The 18,619-nt window shown below is 36.3% G+C and overlaps 1 protein-coding gene across 2 annotated transcripts; it reads right to left on the reverse strand.

Moving 5' to 3' along the window:
• Positions 1-1,457: 1,457 nt before the first annotated feature.
• On the reverse strand, positions 1,458-6,429 carry LOC107627817 (uncharacterized). 2 transcript variants are annotated; one of them, XM_088503930.1, is made up of 4 exons: positions 3,609-6,429; positions 3,143-3,508; positions 1,839-2,737; positions 1,458-1,684 (listed from the first exon to the last, which is right to left on the reverse strand). In XM_088503930.1, exons 1-3 carry the CDS (start codon positions 6,001-6,003, stop codon positions 1,851-1,853), a joined length of 3,648 nt encoding a protein of 1,215 aa, XP_088360056.1. In that variant the 5' UTR covers positions 6,004-6,429; the 3' UTR covers positions 1,458-1,684; positions 1,839-1,850. The 2 variants fall into 2 exon arrangements, with proteins under 2 accessions (XP_088360056.1, XP_016186123.1); XM_016330637.3 differs by lacking the exons at positions 1,458-1,684; positions 1,839-2,737 and having other exon boundaries at positions 2,822-3,508; positions 3,609-6,419.
• Positions 6,430-18,619: the final 12,190 nt, after the last annotated feature.

Below are 18,619 nucleotides of genomic sequence, written 5' to 3' on the forward strand. Positions count from 1 at the left end.
GATATGAACCACTATTTTGGGCTTGTGTTTGGATGTGGGCCAATTTCTTTCTTTCCCTACATTTTGCTAAATGCTTGTTTTTGTATCTGATAAGACACTTTTGTGATGGAGCAAATAACTCCTTGCGCCACGATTGTGTATGTGGCCTGTTTTTCATGTTTCTTAGACCAGTATAATTTAATTAATTTCCTTCACACTAAACAAAACTAATCACACAAATAATTGGATAATAACCCAATAATATTTAGTCATCATCTTAACAATGTTTTAGTTCTTCAAACTCAACAAACTTAAACGATAATTTCTTGAGATTCAGGACAGTCATAATCTCTATTAAGAAAGAGATTGCAATCTAAACTGTAGTGTGTTTCGCCTTTTGGGTATTTTGCCATTGAGATATTGTACCTAAGGTCTAGAAACGAAAGAGTGTTGCCAATCATTTCAAATATTATTACAAGAAAGATCCCTTCAAAACTGTTGTAAGATAGGTTTGAGACATTATTATGTTGGTTACTCCACAGTTCACTAATTGAAAGCATAGCATGGACTTCTTGATCTAAGGCTTCTTGTAAATTATAACTGAATGTTAAATTTCTTTAAACTATGGCTAATTACCTTAGTTGAAAAGTACCTCTCCCAGGTAATAGAAACAGTAAAGGTTCTTGGTTTTTGGTTTCCTGATTCTGATATTGTGATAATAGAGTGTGAATTAGAAGTTGTATGAGAGAATAGGAGGTAAGTAGATCTCAATACACTAATAGTTATCTGAGTTTGAGCCTAGTCAAGTCCTGTTAAAGAATGAGAAGGACAATCACTAGGAAGTTCTGTGATTGATGAGTGTGATGAAGCTGGTTCAGAGATTAGTAGTCAATTGTTCAGGAACAATTGGCAAGGTCATAACAGAATGAGTATTAGAGGGAAATAAATCTGAATAAGGGAAGATATTCTCATCAAAAAGCACATATCTTTGACAAATATATATATTTTTCAGATTTATAAACCAGTTTTGTTTATTGTATGGTCTTAGAAAAGGAAAGCAAGCACAAATCAAATATTTTTAGCATTGAATAATCTGGCTTCTTAAATAGTTTTTCAAATGGTGATAAAAATTCAAGAGAGGCCGTGGCTAAAAGAGAGAAACCAATTTTCAGTGATTGTTCTGTGCCTTCTTTAAAAGCATCATTGTTGTTGATGTGTATAAACTATAAAGGCAAGATAATATGTGTTTAATACCATGAATTTGAAGGAAATCAGTAAAAGCCTTAGACATAAACTCCATAATTCAAGTGTATTATATTTGCCACAATTAGCTGATAATGCAGTTTTAATTAAAGGAGGTTGAATAACATGCTGATCAATATTAATAGAGGCAGAATTAAGAAAGGAACTAGAATCAGAATTAGAGGAAAAAAACTTCATATAATTTGAATTCATAGAAAGATTTGAAGCATTACAAATTTACAAGTAACTGGATTTGCAATATGAGAATCAGAACACCTAATAGGTGAGGTATCTGCATGAGTAAGAGTACAATTATTACAAGGAGCAGAATTCAATGCACAAGACAAACACTTCAGACTTCAAAGTATTTTCTTAGCAAGAGAACCCTCTTAGGGACAACTAGGAGATCAAAAGCATAAATTCCTCCCCCAGTGGTGCCCTGGAGAAGGAGTTTTCGAGAAACCTGATCACGAACAAGACATTGTTTAGGCCAAAATTCAAAAAAGACATTATTGTCCTCTGCTATTTGATGAACATGCAGCAAATTAAGCAGCTTAAAGCTATCATTATTCTTTTATCAATCAAAATAGAAAAGACATGGTTTTTAATAGGGATACCTGTACCATTATCTACATATACATGATCAATAGATGATCAGGATCATGAGTTCCTTGTGAGGAAGAGAGGAAATTATTGGGATCAGTGGTAACATGGTGGCTAGCACCCGAATCAGGATACCAAGAAATTTGAGGTGATGCTGAGGAAGATCCCAAACCAGGTTGATATTGTTGGTCAAAGCGATAGAAGCAGTTCAAAGCCACATGACCATTTTCACCACAAATTTGGCAAAGAGTCCTCGAATTATTCCAAGAAGATCGTCCTCCTCTTTGAAACCGGCCTCTGTGTCCTCTCCTAGCACCACCATCCTTAGCTTGATTCTTAAACCGGTCTAGCATGTCCTCATATTGAAGGAGAAAGGCCTCTGCCTCACTTACTGAGAAGGTTTCCATCCTTGACATCACAACAGTGATGTAGTTACTATATTCCACAGTTAATCCATCTAAGATAACTTGGATGTGATCCTCATCTTGTAGTTGATATCCAACTGCAAGAAGGGAATCAGCTAACTTACGAATTCGAGCAAGATAATCTGCAATGGAACCAGTTTTCTTGATGGATTTGAGCTGTGATTTGAGTCTCCAAATCCTAGTCTTTAACGTGATGGAGAAGTAATTGATAATGGTGAACCAAGCATCAGAAAAATTAGTGCAGTGAACTACCTTGTTCTTGAAGGTAGTGGACATGGAAGCCCGAAGCCATGTGGTTAGTGCAAGATCATTCTGCCGCCACTCTTTATAGGCTGCAGATTCTTGTGGAGCTTTTGGAGTTTTGGATGCATCTAGATGATGTTCCATGCCCAAAATCTGAATAGTGAGCCATGCAAGGTGCTTCCAAGTGATGAAGTTATCATCATCGAGTTTTTCGGTAAGGGGAACAAGCTCAGGTTTGTTTGTGGCTGATGACCCAGAGAGTATCAACGCCATGATGCAGGAAAGAAAGAAAGAAAGAAAGAAAGAAAGAAAGAAAGAAGAGTATTGAGGAATCAGAATGAATGAGTATTGAATTATGATATTCTTGTTTATTCTTGGTTACACAACTGCTATATATACATGGATAGCCTAACTGTAATAACTAATATAACTGATTTTTATAACTCTTAGTCTTAGCTGTCAATAAAAATTGAAATGATTCAGGACAAAATTATCAACTAAATTGGACTGTGAATTTGAGAGAGAGAGGGAAAGCCCTATATGCACAATTTTGTCTTTTAGGACCAAAAGGACTAATAAATGCATCACTACTTTACAGAAATATGATGACATGCATAAGAGAGTACAATCACAGTTGTCCTAATTTTTACCTATGACATATATTTCTTGATTCATCAATTGGTAGATTGAAACATCAGAGAAAGAGAAATGTCTTGGTGAATTAGAAGCCAAAAAATCATTAGCCACATCCTCCATTGATGGTCTAGATTTTGGATCAGAAGAGAGGCATGCCAATGCTAGTGTCATAACAAGCACAACATCTTGCATATCTTTCTCAAGAATTGGGAGAGGAATCCTTGAATCCAATACATCTTTCACCTTTAAGTTCTGAGTAGATGGCTTTGACAGACGGGAAATGAATTCTCCTGGATGATGCCCCATCATTGTTTCTAAAGCCACCACTCCAAAACTATATACATCACATTTTGTAGTCACATTTATGGTGTAAGCCAATTCTACATAATGTAACCAAATATTACATAGGTTAGTATGCAAATAACATCAAATTTTACCATTTTTAGAAGCTATATGAAGAGAACTAGAATTAAAACTTACCTGGAGCAACATATCCATAAGTACCAACTAGAATAGTTTGGTTAGATGAATCAGTATCAAGAAGTCTAGCTGTGCCAAAATCTGATACACAAGCATCCAACTCTGAATTCAGCAGTATGTTACTGGTGGTAATGTCGCGATGAACAATAGGAGGAGTACAATGATGATGCATGTAAGCAAGAGCATATGATGTCCCTTTAATGATGTTCACCCTCTTGCTCCAATTCAACTCTTGAGCTTCTATCTCATTGGCCAAGTTACAGAACAAGCTTCCTCTTTCCAAGTATTCATACACCAAAAACATGCATCTGTTATGCAAGCAATAGCCATAAAGCCTAATGATGTTGCGGTGGCGAATCTGTGTCAAGACCTCAACCTCCTTGCAAAAGCTCTTGTAAAAAGATGGATTTTCTGATTCTGTTTTGTGAAGCTTCTTCAATGCAATGGTTTTGCCACTCGGAAGTTCTGCTTTGTAGACACTACCATAAGCACCAGTTCCAATGCAATATCTGATATCAAAGTCCTCTGTAGCTTCAACAATGTCCTCAAATGCAATTTTGCCATCATATTCCCAAATTGAGAACAAGTCTCCATGCTTTGCTGCCTTGCTTTTTAGTCTGCGACGGCGATGCCTGGCAAATAGAACACAAATTCCAATCCCTATGGAGCCAAAAGAAACAAGAATACTGGCCACAATTATCAAAACCAAACCCAAAGTGCTTAAACTTTTATCATGATCATTATTAAGGTTTTCTGATTGACAATTGTGGTAATCTCCATTGAGAAAAGGATTGCACTCTAAATTGTAGAATTGCACAGAATCTAGCCCCTCAGGTATGTTGCCACTGAGATTGTTGTAACTAAGGTCTAAATGATTAACACTTTTGCCAATTAGAGAAGGAATGCTTCCACTCAAATTGTTAATGCTGAGATCTACAAATGTAAGGTGACCAAAGAGACCAGCTGGGATAACACCAGAAAGTCTATTAGTAGAAAGATCCAAAGCTTCTAAATGCAACAAATTCTCTATTTCTATGGGGATACTACCATTTATCTTGTTGTGTCCCATAGTGAGCATTATCATTTCTGTTAGAAGTCCTATACTTGAAGGTATAGAACCAGTGAAAAAATTTGAATCAAGGTGGAGAAACGTCAACCGGTTCGAGTACCCTATTTGCTCAGGAATTGGACCAGCAAGGTTGTTGTAACTAACATCTAGATATGAAATATTACCAATCTGAAAGGGAATGCTTCCAATTAACTTGTTTGTGCTGAGATCCACATGACTGATATGACCAAGTATAGTAGATGGGATATAACCACAAATTTGATTCCCTGAAAGTCTTATATCATCTAATTGTGTCAGGTTAGATATCCATTTCGGTATAACACCCAAGATTTCATTATATGAAAGATCTAAAACTTTAAGATGAACCAAGTTCTCTAATTCACTGGGGATAGATCCACCTACTTCATTGTTTTTGATAGTCAACACTTCCAACTGGGTTAAAAGTCCTAAACTTGAAGGTATAGAACCATTAATGGAATTTGAACTAAGGTGGAGACTTGTCAAACGGTTCAAGTACCCTATTTGGTGAGGTATTGGACCAACCAAGTTGTTTAAACTAAGGTCTAAGGTTAACAAATTTGTTAAATTCCCTATTTCTTGAGGGATGAGACCACTAAATCCGTTTTGGGAAAGGTCAAGATTCTCTAACTTGGTGAGATTTGCATATATTGTAGCAGGAAGGCCACCAGTTAGTTGATTGCTAGAAAGGTTCATATAGATGAGATTGGACATATGACTGAAGATTAAAGGAATGGTTCCACTGAACAAGTTTGAACTCAAATCCAATGTGACTAGCCTCTCTAGCATGCTGAATTCATTAGGAATTTGACCACCAATGTAATTGTAAGAAATATCAAGCACAAGAAGTTGAGTTAGATTTGCCAATGAAGAAGGAGAACCTGGTTCATCTTTAAGCTTGTTATGAGATAGGTTCAGAAACTTCAGCTTGTTGAGACTACTTAGCCCCTTTGGGAATCCATACAACCCCATTTCACTGAGATCAAGGTGGACAAGATTCGAAAAGACAGAAAAATCGATGCCTGTCGACCGGCCCTGTGACGCGAGAGAGCTGTCATTATTCTCCCTTGGAGGAGAAGTAATCTCTGTGATGCTTCCGGCATTGTTGCACTGAATACCAGGCCAGCTGCAACGGTTTGAAATATTGTGTTGGTTACTCCACCAACCACTCAAAATCAAAGCATTTGCTTCTTCATCTAAGTGTGACAATTTGGATACTATTACTTTTCTGTGAGTTCCAGCTTCAGTTATGGGATTTATGGCAAAGAGAAGAAGAACTGGTATCAAAATGGAAGTGGGTATAACCATGGTTTCTGCAACTATAGTGATCAGGGTGTGTCAATCACCATCTTATGTGTAATATGTAATATAATAATATATGAGTCCAAATCTATCTAATTATATGTTATAATTTAAGTGTTACATTGTTGAATTAACATGTTTCAAACCTTAGAAGTCAGAATATAGCTAGGTAGAGTATAGCTTCTACGTGGAAATTTGGAAAATGATATATGTGACCGGGTGCCTGTTCTTGATTTCTTGAATTGTATTTGTAGGCACCTTCTGTATCTGGTATACATCGTTGTTCTACAATTCTTTCTACTAGCTACAATGGAATTTGAACAAACATATTTGACCGCTGCTATTGTATTGTTTTTTCAAACGACTAAGTTATTATTTTAGCCTTCAAATGATTAAGTTTTTGATAAAGTCAAAGTGGTATTAGAAAGAAAGAAATGAAATTTTCATCATCTGAAAACGATCTTAATTTGACAAAATGTATTAAATATATAGAGAGATATACTTAAGAAAAATTATAGTTTTGATATAATTTTTTTTCAAGTATATTTATAAAAAAAAAAAAGAAATCCTTTTATTGTTTATTTAGTAATTTTATTCTAAGTGAATATTTTTTATGTGAATGCAAAGTATTAAAAAAAAAATTAGAAACATGACCCAGAGATCATTTTTTTTTTTGTATTTTTTATGATGTATTTTTTAAATACTTTTTCAAATATTTCAGCAACAAAATTAAATCAAATATATAAATTGTTTGTCATTTATAAAAATAGAAAAAAAAATTTAAACGGTCCCTGACAATTATTTCGAAAGACAACGAGGCCCTCAATAAAAAAATACTTTTTTCGATCTTTGATCATTATTTCTGTGAGACAGATTAGTTCTGTTGTCAATATTTTTTCTTTGTATTAAAGAATTAACCTATGTTACATGTTGAACTGTTGATTTATCCATTAAAAATCATTTAGGATTGATAGATTTTTTTGTTCGGAGTCTCGTGTTTTGGGCAATTATTAGAATCTTTTAGGTTTTTTTTAATATTTTTTGTTATCTTTTTTAAATATATTGACTAAATTTATTATGTAAAATTGAAAAATATTAATAATTTTTAAATTATTTTTACTTAAAAAAATTAAATAAAAGATATATTAATAATTAACATATAGCATAAACATGTTCTGGAAAAAAATCATTAGCATAGCTTTGTTCTGCTTTTATTGAGAAATTAACAGTGAGATTGCTCTACTTTTATTCGTTAATTCTAACTCAACAAACTTATCTGCTTTTTGTGATTGGTTGGTACAAACCCTAACCAAAGAAAATAACTTTAACTCATACATATAAAGGGTACACAACACACTGTTATAGCAAACAAGCTTAAGAATTAAGACAGAGGAGGATTATTTTATATATATGAAGTATGAATCATTAGATCATAATGAAGCAATCACGTAAGTGCACTTCCCGGTCCTTCAATGAGTTGAAATGAATATTTTTTTTTGGTTGAAAGTCTCGTAGTCCTTCAAAAAAAATTATTAGAGTATATTTTGTTAAATTGATATCTTCTTTAAAGCAAAAATGTCATTCATTTCTTATGAAAAGTATTTTTTTAAAAGTCAAATTATTTGACTGTCACATACTTACTTAAATAGACCAATAAACTAATTATTAGATCAATTTAACTTAATTAACTAAAATTCATGTTAGAATTACTGATGTAATTTTATCCCACTATTTTAAAATCTAATAGAATTACTAATATGTTGAATACTCTTTCAATAAAATCAATTTAATATAAGAAAAAAAAAGAAAATACATAAAGTAAAACATTATATACACACAAGCATGTTAATAACTCCGAGGCCAACAAATATTGCCAGTGGTGATGACGTGTCGATGAAGAGTAGTTGGAGATGTGGAGTGGAAGGATTACACATGTGAAAAAGAGCACATGCTATATTGCTATGTCCCTTTGAATTCAATCAGATTATATATGTTGAGTCATCAATTCATGGATTGAGATTTCCTCAAAATTAGATGACACAAGCTGATGTATCTGTTTTGATTTTTGAAGTAGATAACTTGTTATGCTAAAATGTTGCCATAACATTATTATTATGTAGTAGTAATTCTTGTATCTATCATACAAGTACGACTTCCCTTGATGAAATAGTTGACTATGAAATTTCTTCACAACCTTGGCTTCAACAATCGCACAATAAGAACATGTAGGGAGACGATAGTGTGTGTTTGGATTACAGTTTACAAACGAGAGTTTGCATAGAATTAATTTTGTAAATTTGATTTTAATGAAAAGTAAATTTGTGTTAACGTGATTTATGTTTGGCAATCTTTATGTCAAAATGAATTATAGTAAAATAAATGTTGTTTAGATTATACTATTCAAAATCACTTTTAGATGAAAAATTACTAAAAGAGACATCAATTAAAATAATTTTGAATATTATTCTATTATTTTACTTTAGATATTTAAATAAATCTTTTTAATTTATTTTATAATAATGTTAATATTTACTTACTAAATTAAAGTAACATATAAAAATTGACAATATAAGACTTTTTTGGCATCCAACATTCATAATTTTATTAATACTTATGAATAATTTTTTATTTAATTTGTCTTTTTTAATGGGATCAATTAATCTATATTATAAAAAAGTTACAATAAAATATAATATATGAGAATTATAATTATAAATTTTACATCGGCGAATAAAAAATAAAAAAGACACTTTACATATTAAACATAAAGAACAGTAAATAATAAAAAAAATTCATATGAACTAAAAAACAATAAAAAATAAAAATATAAAAGGGAGTACTATACATTTTATAATATTAAACAAAAAAAATATTTTATAATTTATTCTAGTGTCGTTAGTACTCTTTAATCTAGTGTCATTTTGGACTATAAATTTTTATTATTTATAACTCTTTTATTACTTATAATTAGTATATAATAAAAACAAAAATAAAGTACAGTAAGAAGTACAATAAAAATAAAAAACAAAAACAAAAAAAAATTCATACAAACATAGTATATAATAATCACAATCAACAACATATATTATATGAACAAAAAAATTATAATAAAAAGTAAATAAAATTCATATAAAAAAATCAAATAAAAAAATAAAAAATTTTATACATAACATAAATATAGTACAATAAAGGATAGAAAAAAATAATTTATATAAACAACAAATAATAAAAATATCATAAAAATTAATAAAAATAAAAATTTATATCAACAATAGTTGTCATATAAATAAAAAAATACAATAAAAATATAACAATAGAAAATTAAAAAAATAACATAAAAAAATGATATGAAAAATATTTATTATACAAATAAAAAATATAATAAAAAACATAAAAATCAAAATATGAAAGAAAGAACTAAAAATAATAAAAAAAAAAATTAAAATCTTTACCTTGGCGGTGATGAAAATAAATCTGGAAAAAAAATTTGTAACCAAGAACATAAAGAGAAGAACATACAGAAAGTGTGAAATTATGTGGTTATGTGCATCCTTTTTATACAAGAAATGAAGGGTATAATTGGTAGATATGGAATAAATTTTTTATCTAATTCCTCCAACTAGTTAACTTTCCCAACGTGAACGCAAAAGCTTGAATTTTTAGCTTCACGTGAACGTACGTTCAGAGGTGAAAGCACTTCTAGGTTAGAGGTTCAAAAAAGTTGCCAAACATGACAATGAGACGTTCAAGACGCTCAAACGGACTTTTCTATTATGTTCGTATATTAATTTCGTATATTAACTGCCAAGTATGTTCGTATATTAATTTCTTTTTTCTATATTAATTTTTTTTTCAAATTCACCCATAATAATGTTGTTATTTGAAAAAGGAGATATAAGTGGCGTACTAATTGAAAAACTTTTTTTACAAGAGCAGTTTAATATATTGTCATAATTTTCTATTAATACAACTATATAAGTGCCGTCTATGTATCTTTTGGTTTAGAACAATCTGCTTAATTTAAATAAGGGTTAATAATCAAAATCGTTCTTAAAAGATCACGCGTTTTTCATTTTCGTCCCCGAATTATTTTTTTAATTAAATTAATCTCTAAATGAATATTTTTAAAGCACGTTCGTCCTTCTGTTAACCTCGTGACGCTACCATTAAAAATCTGCTGACCTGAAACGTGAGCTGACAACCTGATAAACCCATATTTCATGAGTTCTTTTGTACTTAATTTGAGTGATTTATACAATCCTTCACCTACTTATTCACATTAATTGCATGGTTTTACTTTCCATTCCTTATTATGTCATATTGTGAAAAACATGTTTCCTAAGTTTTAAAAATTAATTATTTTAATTACCTTTATTTTCATTCGATGCCGTGATTAGTGTGTTGAGTAGTTTCAGATTTTCTAAGGCAGAATGACTTAAAGGATGGAAAAGGAAACATACAAAATAGGAAGGAGAAGGCAAAACGGAGCTTTAAGGAAACTGGTATCCACGCGACCGCATAGACGAAGCGGTCGCGTGCCAAGCACGAATCAGCAGCGACGCGGCCGCATGACTGACGCGATCGCGCGCCTTAAGCAGAACGCACATGACGCGGTCGCATGACTAACGCGACCGCGTGGCAAGGAAAAGCTCCAAATGACGCGACCGCGTGACCCACGCGGACACGTGACAGAGGCCACGCACCAGAAATTGCAGAAAACGCTCATAGCGATTTCTGAAGCCCTTTTTGGCCCAGATCCAAGTACAGACAGCATAGACCAGAGGTTATAAAGTATGGGAATGCATCCATTCAAAGAGAGCTCGCATATTTTATTTTTCAATGATTTAGATTTAGTTGAGAGGGAGATCTTCTCCTCTCTCTCTCTCTTAGGATTAGGATTTCTTCTTGCTTTAAGAGTGACTCTCAATCCAGGTTTTATATTTCTTTATTTTAAACTTCCCTTTCACTTTATTTATTTATTTCAGTATCTGAGTTGGCTATTTACCTTTATAATTGGATCTATGAATTCTTCCATGTTACAGACTGTTATTTGAATTAATGATAATTGAGGTATTTTCAGTTTATGATTGTTCTCTTGATTTAAGTTACCATTGCTTCCCATCTAAGGACATTTTTATTATTCCAGCAATTTTACTTCTTCCCCTTTTGGTCCTGGTTAAGAATTCAGTAACTCAACAGTTATTAAACTCAACATAACTGATAATCGTTATCTTGCTAATTGAGCTGAACTTAAGTAATCCCAACCTTTTCTTAGGAAATAAATAGGATTCAAAGGTCAATTTAATTAGTCCCCTGACTTTCCTTTGCCCTAGTAAAGGTTGACCAAGTGGAATTTAGATTCAACTTTCATTATAGTTGAGAGAGATAACTACGTTGGACCTCCAACTTCTCTTACCTTACCAAAAGTCTGCTTTACAGTATTTATTTATTTTAATTGCCATTCACTTCACTTGTCATTTAAATTACTTGCTTCTCATCTTCTAAACCCCGATTACAACCTTTATAGCCAATAATAAGAACATACTTCCTCGCAGTTCCTTGAGAAGACGACCCGAGGTTTGAATACTCGGTTAACAATTTTTAAAGGGGTTTGTTACTTGTGACACCCAAAACGTTTGTACGAAGGGATTTCTGTCGGTTTAGAGACTATATCTACAACGCGACTATTTTTATGAAATTCTTTACTGGCAAAAATTCCAACGTAAAAAATGGCGCCGTTGCCGGGGAACTGCTAACGTGTGCCTTATTATTGGTTATTATAAATATTTTTCTTTTGCTTGTTTATTTATTTTTATTTTTCCTTTTTATCTTTATTTGCTACTATGAACTCTCACCCCTCTCGCTTTGAGTTTGGTTCTAATATTGTTAAAGGAAATAGAAGTTACAGCAGGAATGTGTACCAAGGTCAGACCAATCAAGGATGGATGAAACCAAGAGGATCTAATCAAACCTTTTGGCAGCAACACCCTCCGAGATATCCTGGACAAAGACCATTCTACAGTGCATACCCAGCTGAAAGACATGGTGGACAACCTTGTAACTACCAACAAGCCCCACTCCGTGCATATAAACCATCCTTTCAACATAACCTCGAACCACCACACTCACAAGCTTCTCTTCACCATTCGCCACCATATGATCCTTCCTTACCCCAATACCAATCTAATCGTTCCCAATCACCACCACTTTCCTTTGTATCATGTCCAAGTCCAGCAACCCGAGAAGCAGAGGATCGCCTAAAGGAAACAGTACATCAATTTCAAACAACCATTCAACAACTGGAGCAAGCGATAATTCAATGGGTTTCTAGGCGCTCAAATACACAAGGATTAGCCACAGCCCCATGTGGACAGCCCAATGAAGAGCAGAGCATGAAGGAATTGCCAGAAACTCCAGTGGACAAGATAGAGCATGAATTTGTACTAGAACAATTAGAAGAAGCTGTCATTGTTCAAGAAGAAGAGCTGGTTGAAGACCTAGGAGATGCTGAACTTCCATGGGAATCCATAATTGAGGAAAACTCCGTCCAGGATACTACAGTTGATGCTAAGGAGGATACTGTACAATCTCCAAGGCAAGTCGTTTATGAGGAATCAGACGGAATAATCCAAGAAGCAAATTCCCTTGATGATGATAGTCACAAGTCTAGCTCTCTTAGTGATGAACTTGCATCCGCAAGTGAATTCTCTGAGATCGAAGAATCTTCCCCAAGTGAATATGAAGATGATGCGGAGGTAGATTTCTCTCAACCTCCAATCTATGACTCAAGTGATGAGGAAGACATAGAAGACTTTGACCAGGACACAGATACAATTGAAGATCTTTGCAAAGAAGTGGAGGAATTCACAGAAGAGCACAAAGAAATGGAACTGGCAGAACCACCAAAAACACCTATCCCAAGGCCATTACCACCTAATACAAGCTTCAAGTGGGTACAATCCTTAACTTATAACTTTACTTATTCACTTGAATATGGTTTGCTTGAAACAGATGGCCAGCTTATAGCTCTCTGCGGCTTTAAGAGTAAGAGGAAAATGGCTCGTACTCAGAGCTGGTGCACAAGGTTCAATAAGGTTCCACGCTTCACCTCGAAGTACACGGATTGGTATCATGCTCAATTGCATGGATCACGGAGAACGTTTGGTCACCACGGTGAGATTCTACTTTTTAAACCGCCCGGATGGAGACATGTAGATCAAGACGGAGGCGGATTTAAAAGCAAGGCTTGGAATCCTGGACTCTATCCTGACATTCGTAGTCCCGGGAGCCTGAAAATCTGTTTGGAGCTGCTCAAAAGCTTTGCATGCTTGGTTTGGGACCCCGGAGGCTATTGGCATTCCAAGCACTGGTGGAGATTTTTAGACGAATTTAAACATAAACCGCCATAACAGGAAACTTCTCCAATGTCCAACTTAAGGACTTTAACTAAAAGTGCTAGGTGGGAGACAACCCACCATGGTATGGTCGCTTCTTTTTCAATTTTTTTCTTGTTAATTGCTTTCCTTTTTCCTTTTTCATTTTAATTTATTAAACCTGGAATCATACATAGCATTCATGCTAATCATTGCATTCTGCATTTTTCATGCATATATATAAAAAAAAAGGGTGCACGATGCGACCGCATGCCCCATGCGATCGCGTCATATTGCGAGAAACACCACCCACGCGACCGCATGACCCACGCGGCCGCGTGATATATATATATATCGGCGTAAGGATCCAACGAACAGAAAGTTAGGCTGGAATCGTGCGGCCCTTGTGCGTTTCGTACAAATTGGCCCACGCGATCGCATGCCCCATGCGATCGCGTCACTTGCACAATACCAATCCCACGCGACCGCGTGAGCAACGCGATCGCGTCGCATGGATTGCACATCACCCCAAAAAGGAGACAGAGAGTTGCGCTAAAACGGCGCTGGAGTCGTGCGTTTAGCACGAATTCCAGCGACGCGATCGTGCAACCCACGCGATCGCGTCACCCCTCTTTCCCCCCTCTCATGCGATCGCGCGCCCCACGCGATCGCGTCACTCCCATTTTCACCCCAACCACGCGACCGCGTGCCCCACGCGACCGCGTGGATTTGAAAATATAACCCCCCAGCCACGCGAACCCTACCAGTCGCGCAGCCCCCCACCCCCAACCCTCTTCTCCCTCTCTGCTTCTTCTTCCTCTAGCCACCACCCAGCACCAACCAGCCGCCACCGCGCCCCCACCCAAACGCCGCCGCCATCCAGACACCGCCGCCGTACCACCCCCTCCCCTTCTTTCTTCTTCTTTCTGCCTCTCTCCTCCCCTCTCCACCACTGTCCTCCGCGACCACCGCCCACCACCGCCGGCCATCCAGCCGCGCCCCCCCCCTCTCCGCCACCCACCCGCAAACCCCCCTTCTTCTATCACTAACCCTAAACCCTCTCTCCGCCACTGCCCCCCTCAGCCGCCACCGCGCCGGACGCCGCCGCAGCCACCTTCTTCCCCGTTCCACCCCTCCCGCCTACCAGGTTTCGCAAAACGCAACCCCCTTTTATCCGTTCATCGTTTTTCTGTAATTTTTTCCGTTTCTGTTCATCATTAGGATAGATAGATATGCATGCTGTAGTGGATTTTTAGGTTGTTAGGTAGCTTAGGCTGTGGTTAGTGGATCTAGGTCTGTTTACTTGCACTGTTCCTGTTTATGTTTTATCATAACTGCAATTCTGCTGTTCCTGTGACCTCGTTCATATGCTGTGATTTTTTGCAATTGCTGCTTGTTACTCTAAATTTTCCTGTTTCTATTCATTACTGGTAACTGCAGCCAAGGTTGTCAAACTCGCGAGTCTAAGTAAACTCGTGGAGCTAACTTAGACTTGACTCGCGAGTTAACTCGTAGACTCGTACGAGTTCACCTGTTATGAAGTTTATATATATATATATATATATATATATATATATATATATATATATCATAATGTATATTTACTCAATTCTAATCCTTCAAAATCAATAATATCAATCTTAAAGCATATAATAAATAAAATAGTAGCATACATAATAACAAATATTTTAAAATACACATTCAAATCCTCTATAATTATTCTTATACAAATACAACATAGAACACACAAAATTAAAAATTCTAAATCTGTAATACTAAATCTTTAATTAAACATTAAACAATATCAAATAATCAAATTAATTTTAATCAAAATAATTAATTACTAATCAGTCATCAATGGTTGAACCATCTGGCCATCTAACATAAACGATAAGCAATAGGCTAAAATTAGAAGCAATAAAATTAAAAAAAAAAACTAAATCAAGAAGCAAAGGCTAAAAAAAGGGCAAAAGGCATACAAAAAATAGAGGATACAGAAGAAAATAAGGGGCAAAGTCCCAGCAACAGCAGATCGAAGGCAAGGGTGCAGCAGGCAGCGGTGGTGAGGGTGCAGCAGCAGCACGAAATAATGGCGACAAAGAGTCATAGATTTTACGACGGCGCTAACCAGAGCAGAGATAGAACTGTAGGAGAAGTAGTCGAACTCGTGAATGGTGATAGCACGATGGAGTTGCGGATAGTGAAGATGTGAAGAAATACAAAGCAGTAGGTAAAATTCACAAAGACAATGGCGCAAATCAGAGCAGAGGTAACAGACGTAGGCAAACAGCGGCAGCTCGACGGGGAACAATGACTGCGGCAGAACATGGAGAAAGTGAGACTTGAGAGAAACGACACAGGTGAGTGATTTGTGAGTGAGTTTTCTTTTATTCTTTGGGAGTGTTATCGTAACCCTAATAAAAAAGTGTTTTTTTGGATTCAAAATAACATTTTTTTGAGCAAAAATGAAGAAAAAACACAAACTCGCTAACTCAGTCCTAAACTCACAAGTTTGTCCGAGTTTGACCGAGTCTAGCCGAGTCTAGACGAGTTTACTCAAGATAGAGTCTATGTACGAGTTAACTCGATTCCATATCTAAACTCGTAAACTCGTACGAGTTTACGAGTTAACTCGAGAGTTTGACAACAATGACTGCAGCAAGTTTTTAATTCATATGAACTGCTATGATTGCTGTTTATTTTCCGGGACAATCCAATTTTAGCCGGAATGCTGCCCAAATTTTTTGAATTGTTTTCATTCATGTTTTGGTTTGGCATTTCTGAACTCTGTTTTACTCTGCTTTACCCAAACCATTTCATGAATGCTATGGCAGACTTTCTTATCCTCTTTGATTTCCTGGTTCATAAACTGCATTTGTGATTCACTGATTCCAATTTTTGCTTTCTTTATTTCTATTCGAATCAACATCACCCTGTTTTCCTTGTTCGATTATGAGTACTTCTATTCTTACCTGTGAATCCTTGTTATATGGAATTTTTCTATGCCACTTACTTTAACCCACACTTTACTAACTCACTAATTTTAATTTACTAATTTCTTTTTCAAATTCTAACCATACTAACCCTTTTGATCTCTTTTCTGCTTATTTTCACTTCCCTCTAACTTTCTCACCATGGCATATTGATTATTTTTCCATTTAACATAAATTCAATCACATTTCATTTACTCATTTTCCTTATTCTATTTCTCCCTTGCCGCTTTGAGTTTCCTTTGTTTAATTGCCTATTTGCTTTCCTATTTTATCCATTTTCTGGTTTTCTGTTTTTCAGGATGTCTGCCTCACAAAGGAAAGGAAAAGGCAAGGCTACTGGCAAGCGCAAGAGAAGAGATTCCTCCTAGTCCATCATTGATCTAATGCACGATTCTTCATGGCGGGAGAAGAACTTCACACAGCAGGAAAAAGCTGACCAGCTGCTCCCTGCGAATGATCCTATAAAATTTGCAAACCGGTACTATGAGCTGAAGTACCCGGCTTTTGCAAACTCCATAAATCTATACCTGGAACGAACTCTGAAGATTCCTGAAGCACTCCAGCAGTACACCACTGAGCAAATCAAGCAAAGGGGCTGGTTCTTTTTAGAGAGAACACTGACAGAGGTCAACGCATCTTGGGTCCAGGAATTCTACTGCAACTACTATCTCACCACCCTAGATGCCGTGAACTTGAGAGGAAAACAAATTCTGGTCAATGAAGAGGCCTTAGAGGACATTCTCCGGCTCCCAGCCAAGTCCGATCAGCCTGATGGTTATTCAAAGGCTGAGGAGGACATGCGTCAGATGCAGTTTGATTGGGATGCCGTGAAGGCACGGACAGCTCTCGACCCGACAGTTCCTTGGGAGATGGGTCAGGACACTACCATGCCTAGAGGGATCAAGAGAGCGTACTTAAATGATGAGGCTCGGTTATGGCACCAGATCTTGAGTAATTATGTGATGCCGAGTACTCACGAGACGGAGATCTCGGCTGCTATGATCACCCTCCTTTGGTGTGTGCTGGAGGATAAGGACCTTTATCTGCCACGTTTCATTCGGCACTATATGGCCAGGGTCCACGTCCGAGGCACCCTCCCTTTTCCGTATCTGGTTATACAGCTTGGCCGTCGAGCTGACGTGCCACGGGAGGATGCCGATGAGAGACCACCAGCGGCGGATTGCAGGAAGATCATTCCGCACAGCCGAAACTTCTTAGCCTTGGGCCACAGACCACCACCATTCACTGCTACTGATGAGTCAGCCCCACCGTCTACTGGACCCTCTTCCTCCACTGCTACGCCACCTACCCCTGCTACCACCACTGCACCTCCACCTGCCACAGAACCCGTCTATCATCTGGTGCACCGCTTGTTCCGACGACTTGACCAGATGGAGCGTCGCAACAAGCAACGCTATGAGCACCTAAAGCTGATGATACGATCTGGTGACATCCCCTCCGAGCCTGACACACCATCCGAGGCATCTGAGGAGGAGGCGGATGCACCCAAGGCAGAGACCCATCCCCAGGAGGCAGCACCAGCCGCACCACAGGCAGCGGTCCCACATCAGATTGAGGCTGTGGATCTTGAGATCCCGATCCAGTCAACACCTCCTCCAAAGCAGCCAGACTCCCAGCCTACCACCACTGAGACTCCACCTACCATCCCTTCCAGTGATAACACTCCTTCACACCCGGCTTGATTGAGCATCGGGGACGATGCTTCCTTTTAAGTGTGGGGAGGTCGCCATCTCTGGCGTTTATTTTGGTGAACCACTACATCTTTTTTCTTTTATTTTGGATATTTTTCTGTATTTTTCTTTTTACTGTTATTTTCTGAGTACTTATACATTGCTTTTATATATTTTTACTCTATTTTCTGCATTTTGCATCTTTAGTTCATATTTTAGCCATTTAGTTTATTTTAGTTATTTAGTTTAGTTTGCAATTCTGATTTATTAGTGGATTAATTAGTATAGTTTACCCTTTTTAGCATAAGATAGTATAGTTTAAATAGAAAAATATAAAAAGGAAGTAAGCTAGGAAATTGAACATATCATATTTAAATCCACAAACCTTATATATAGCATTACATGATGTAGTTAAGCTGACAACATTTCATCAAGGAGGAACATTAAAACTTTAAAAGCTACCCTAAATAAATTTTTTATAAGAATAATGGGAATTTTTAAATAAACCTGCATACAATATATAAATGATATATGATGCTTGAGTTAGAGAACACACAGCCTGTGA

This window comes from Arachis ipaensis, chromosome B2 (assembly GCF_059453495.1).
Source record: "Arachis ipaensis isolate K30076 ecotype BB chromosome B2, ASM5945349v1, whole genome shotgun sequence".
Taxonomy (NCBI): Eukaryota; Viridiplantae; Streptophyta; class Magnoliopsida; order Fabales; family Fabaceae; genus Arachis; species Arachis ipaensis.

Coding starts and splice junctions, on each gene's coding strand:
- LOC107627817 (XM_088503930.1), bottom strand. CDS start 6,003: ATGGTTATACCCACTTCCATTTTGATACCAGTTCTTCTTCTCTTTGCC. Junction 3,509..3,608: donor TTATGGATATGTTGCTCCAG/GTAAGTTTTAAT, acceptor TACATTATGTAG/AATTGGCTTACACCATAAAT. Junction 2,738..3,142: donor TCAAGAAATATATGTCATAG/GTAAAAATTAGG, acceptor CTGGGTCATCAG/CCACAAACAAACCTGAGCTT.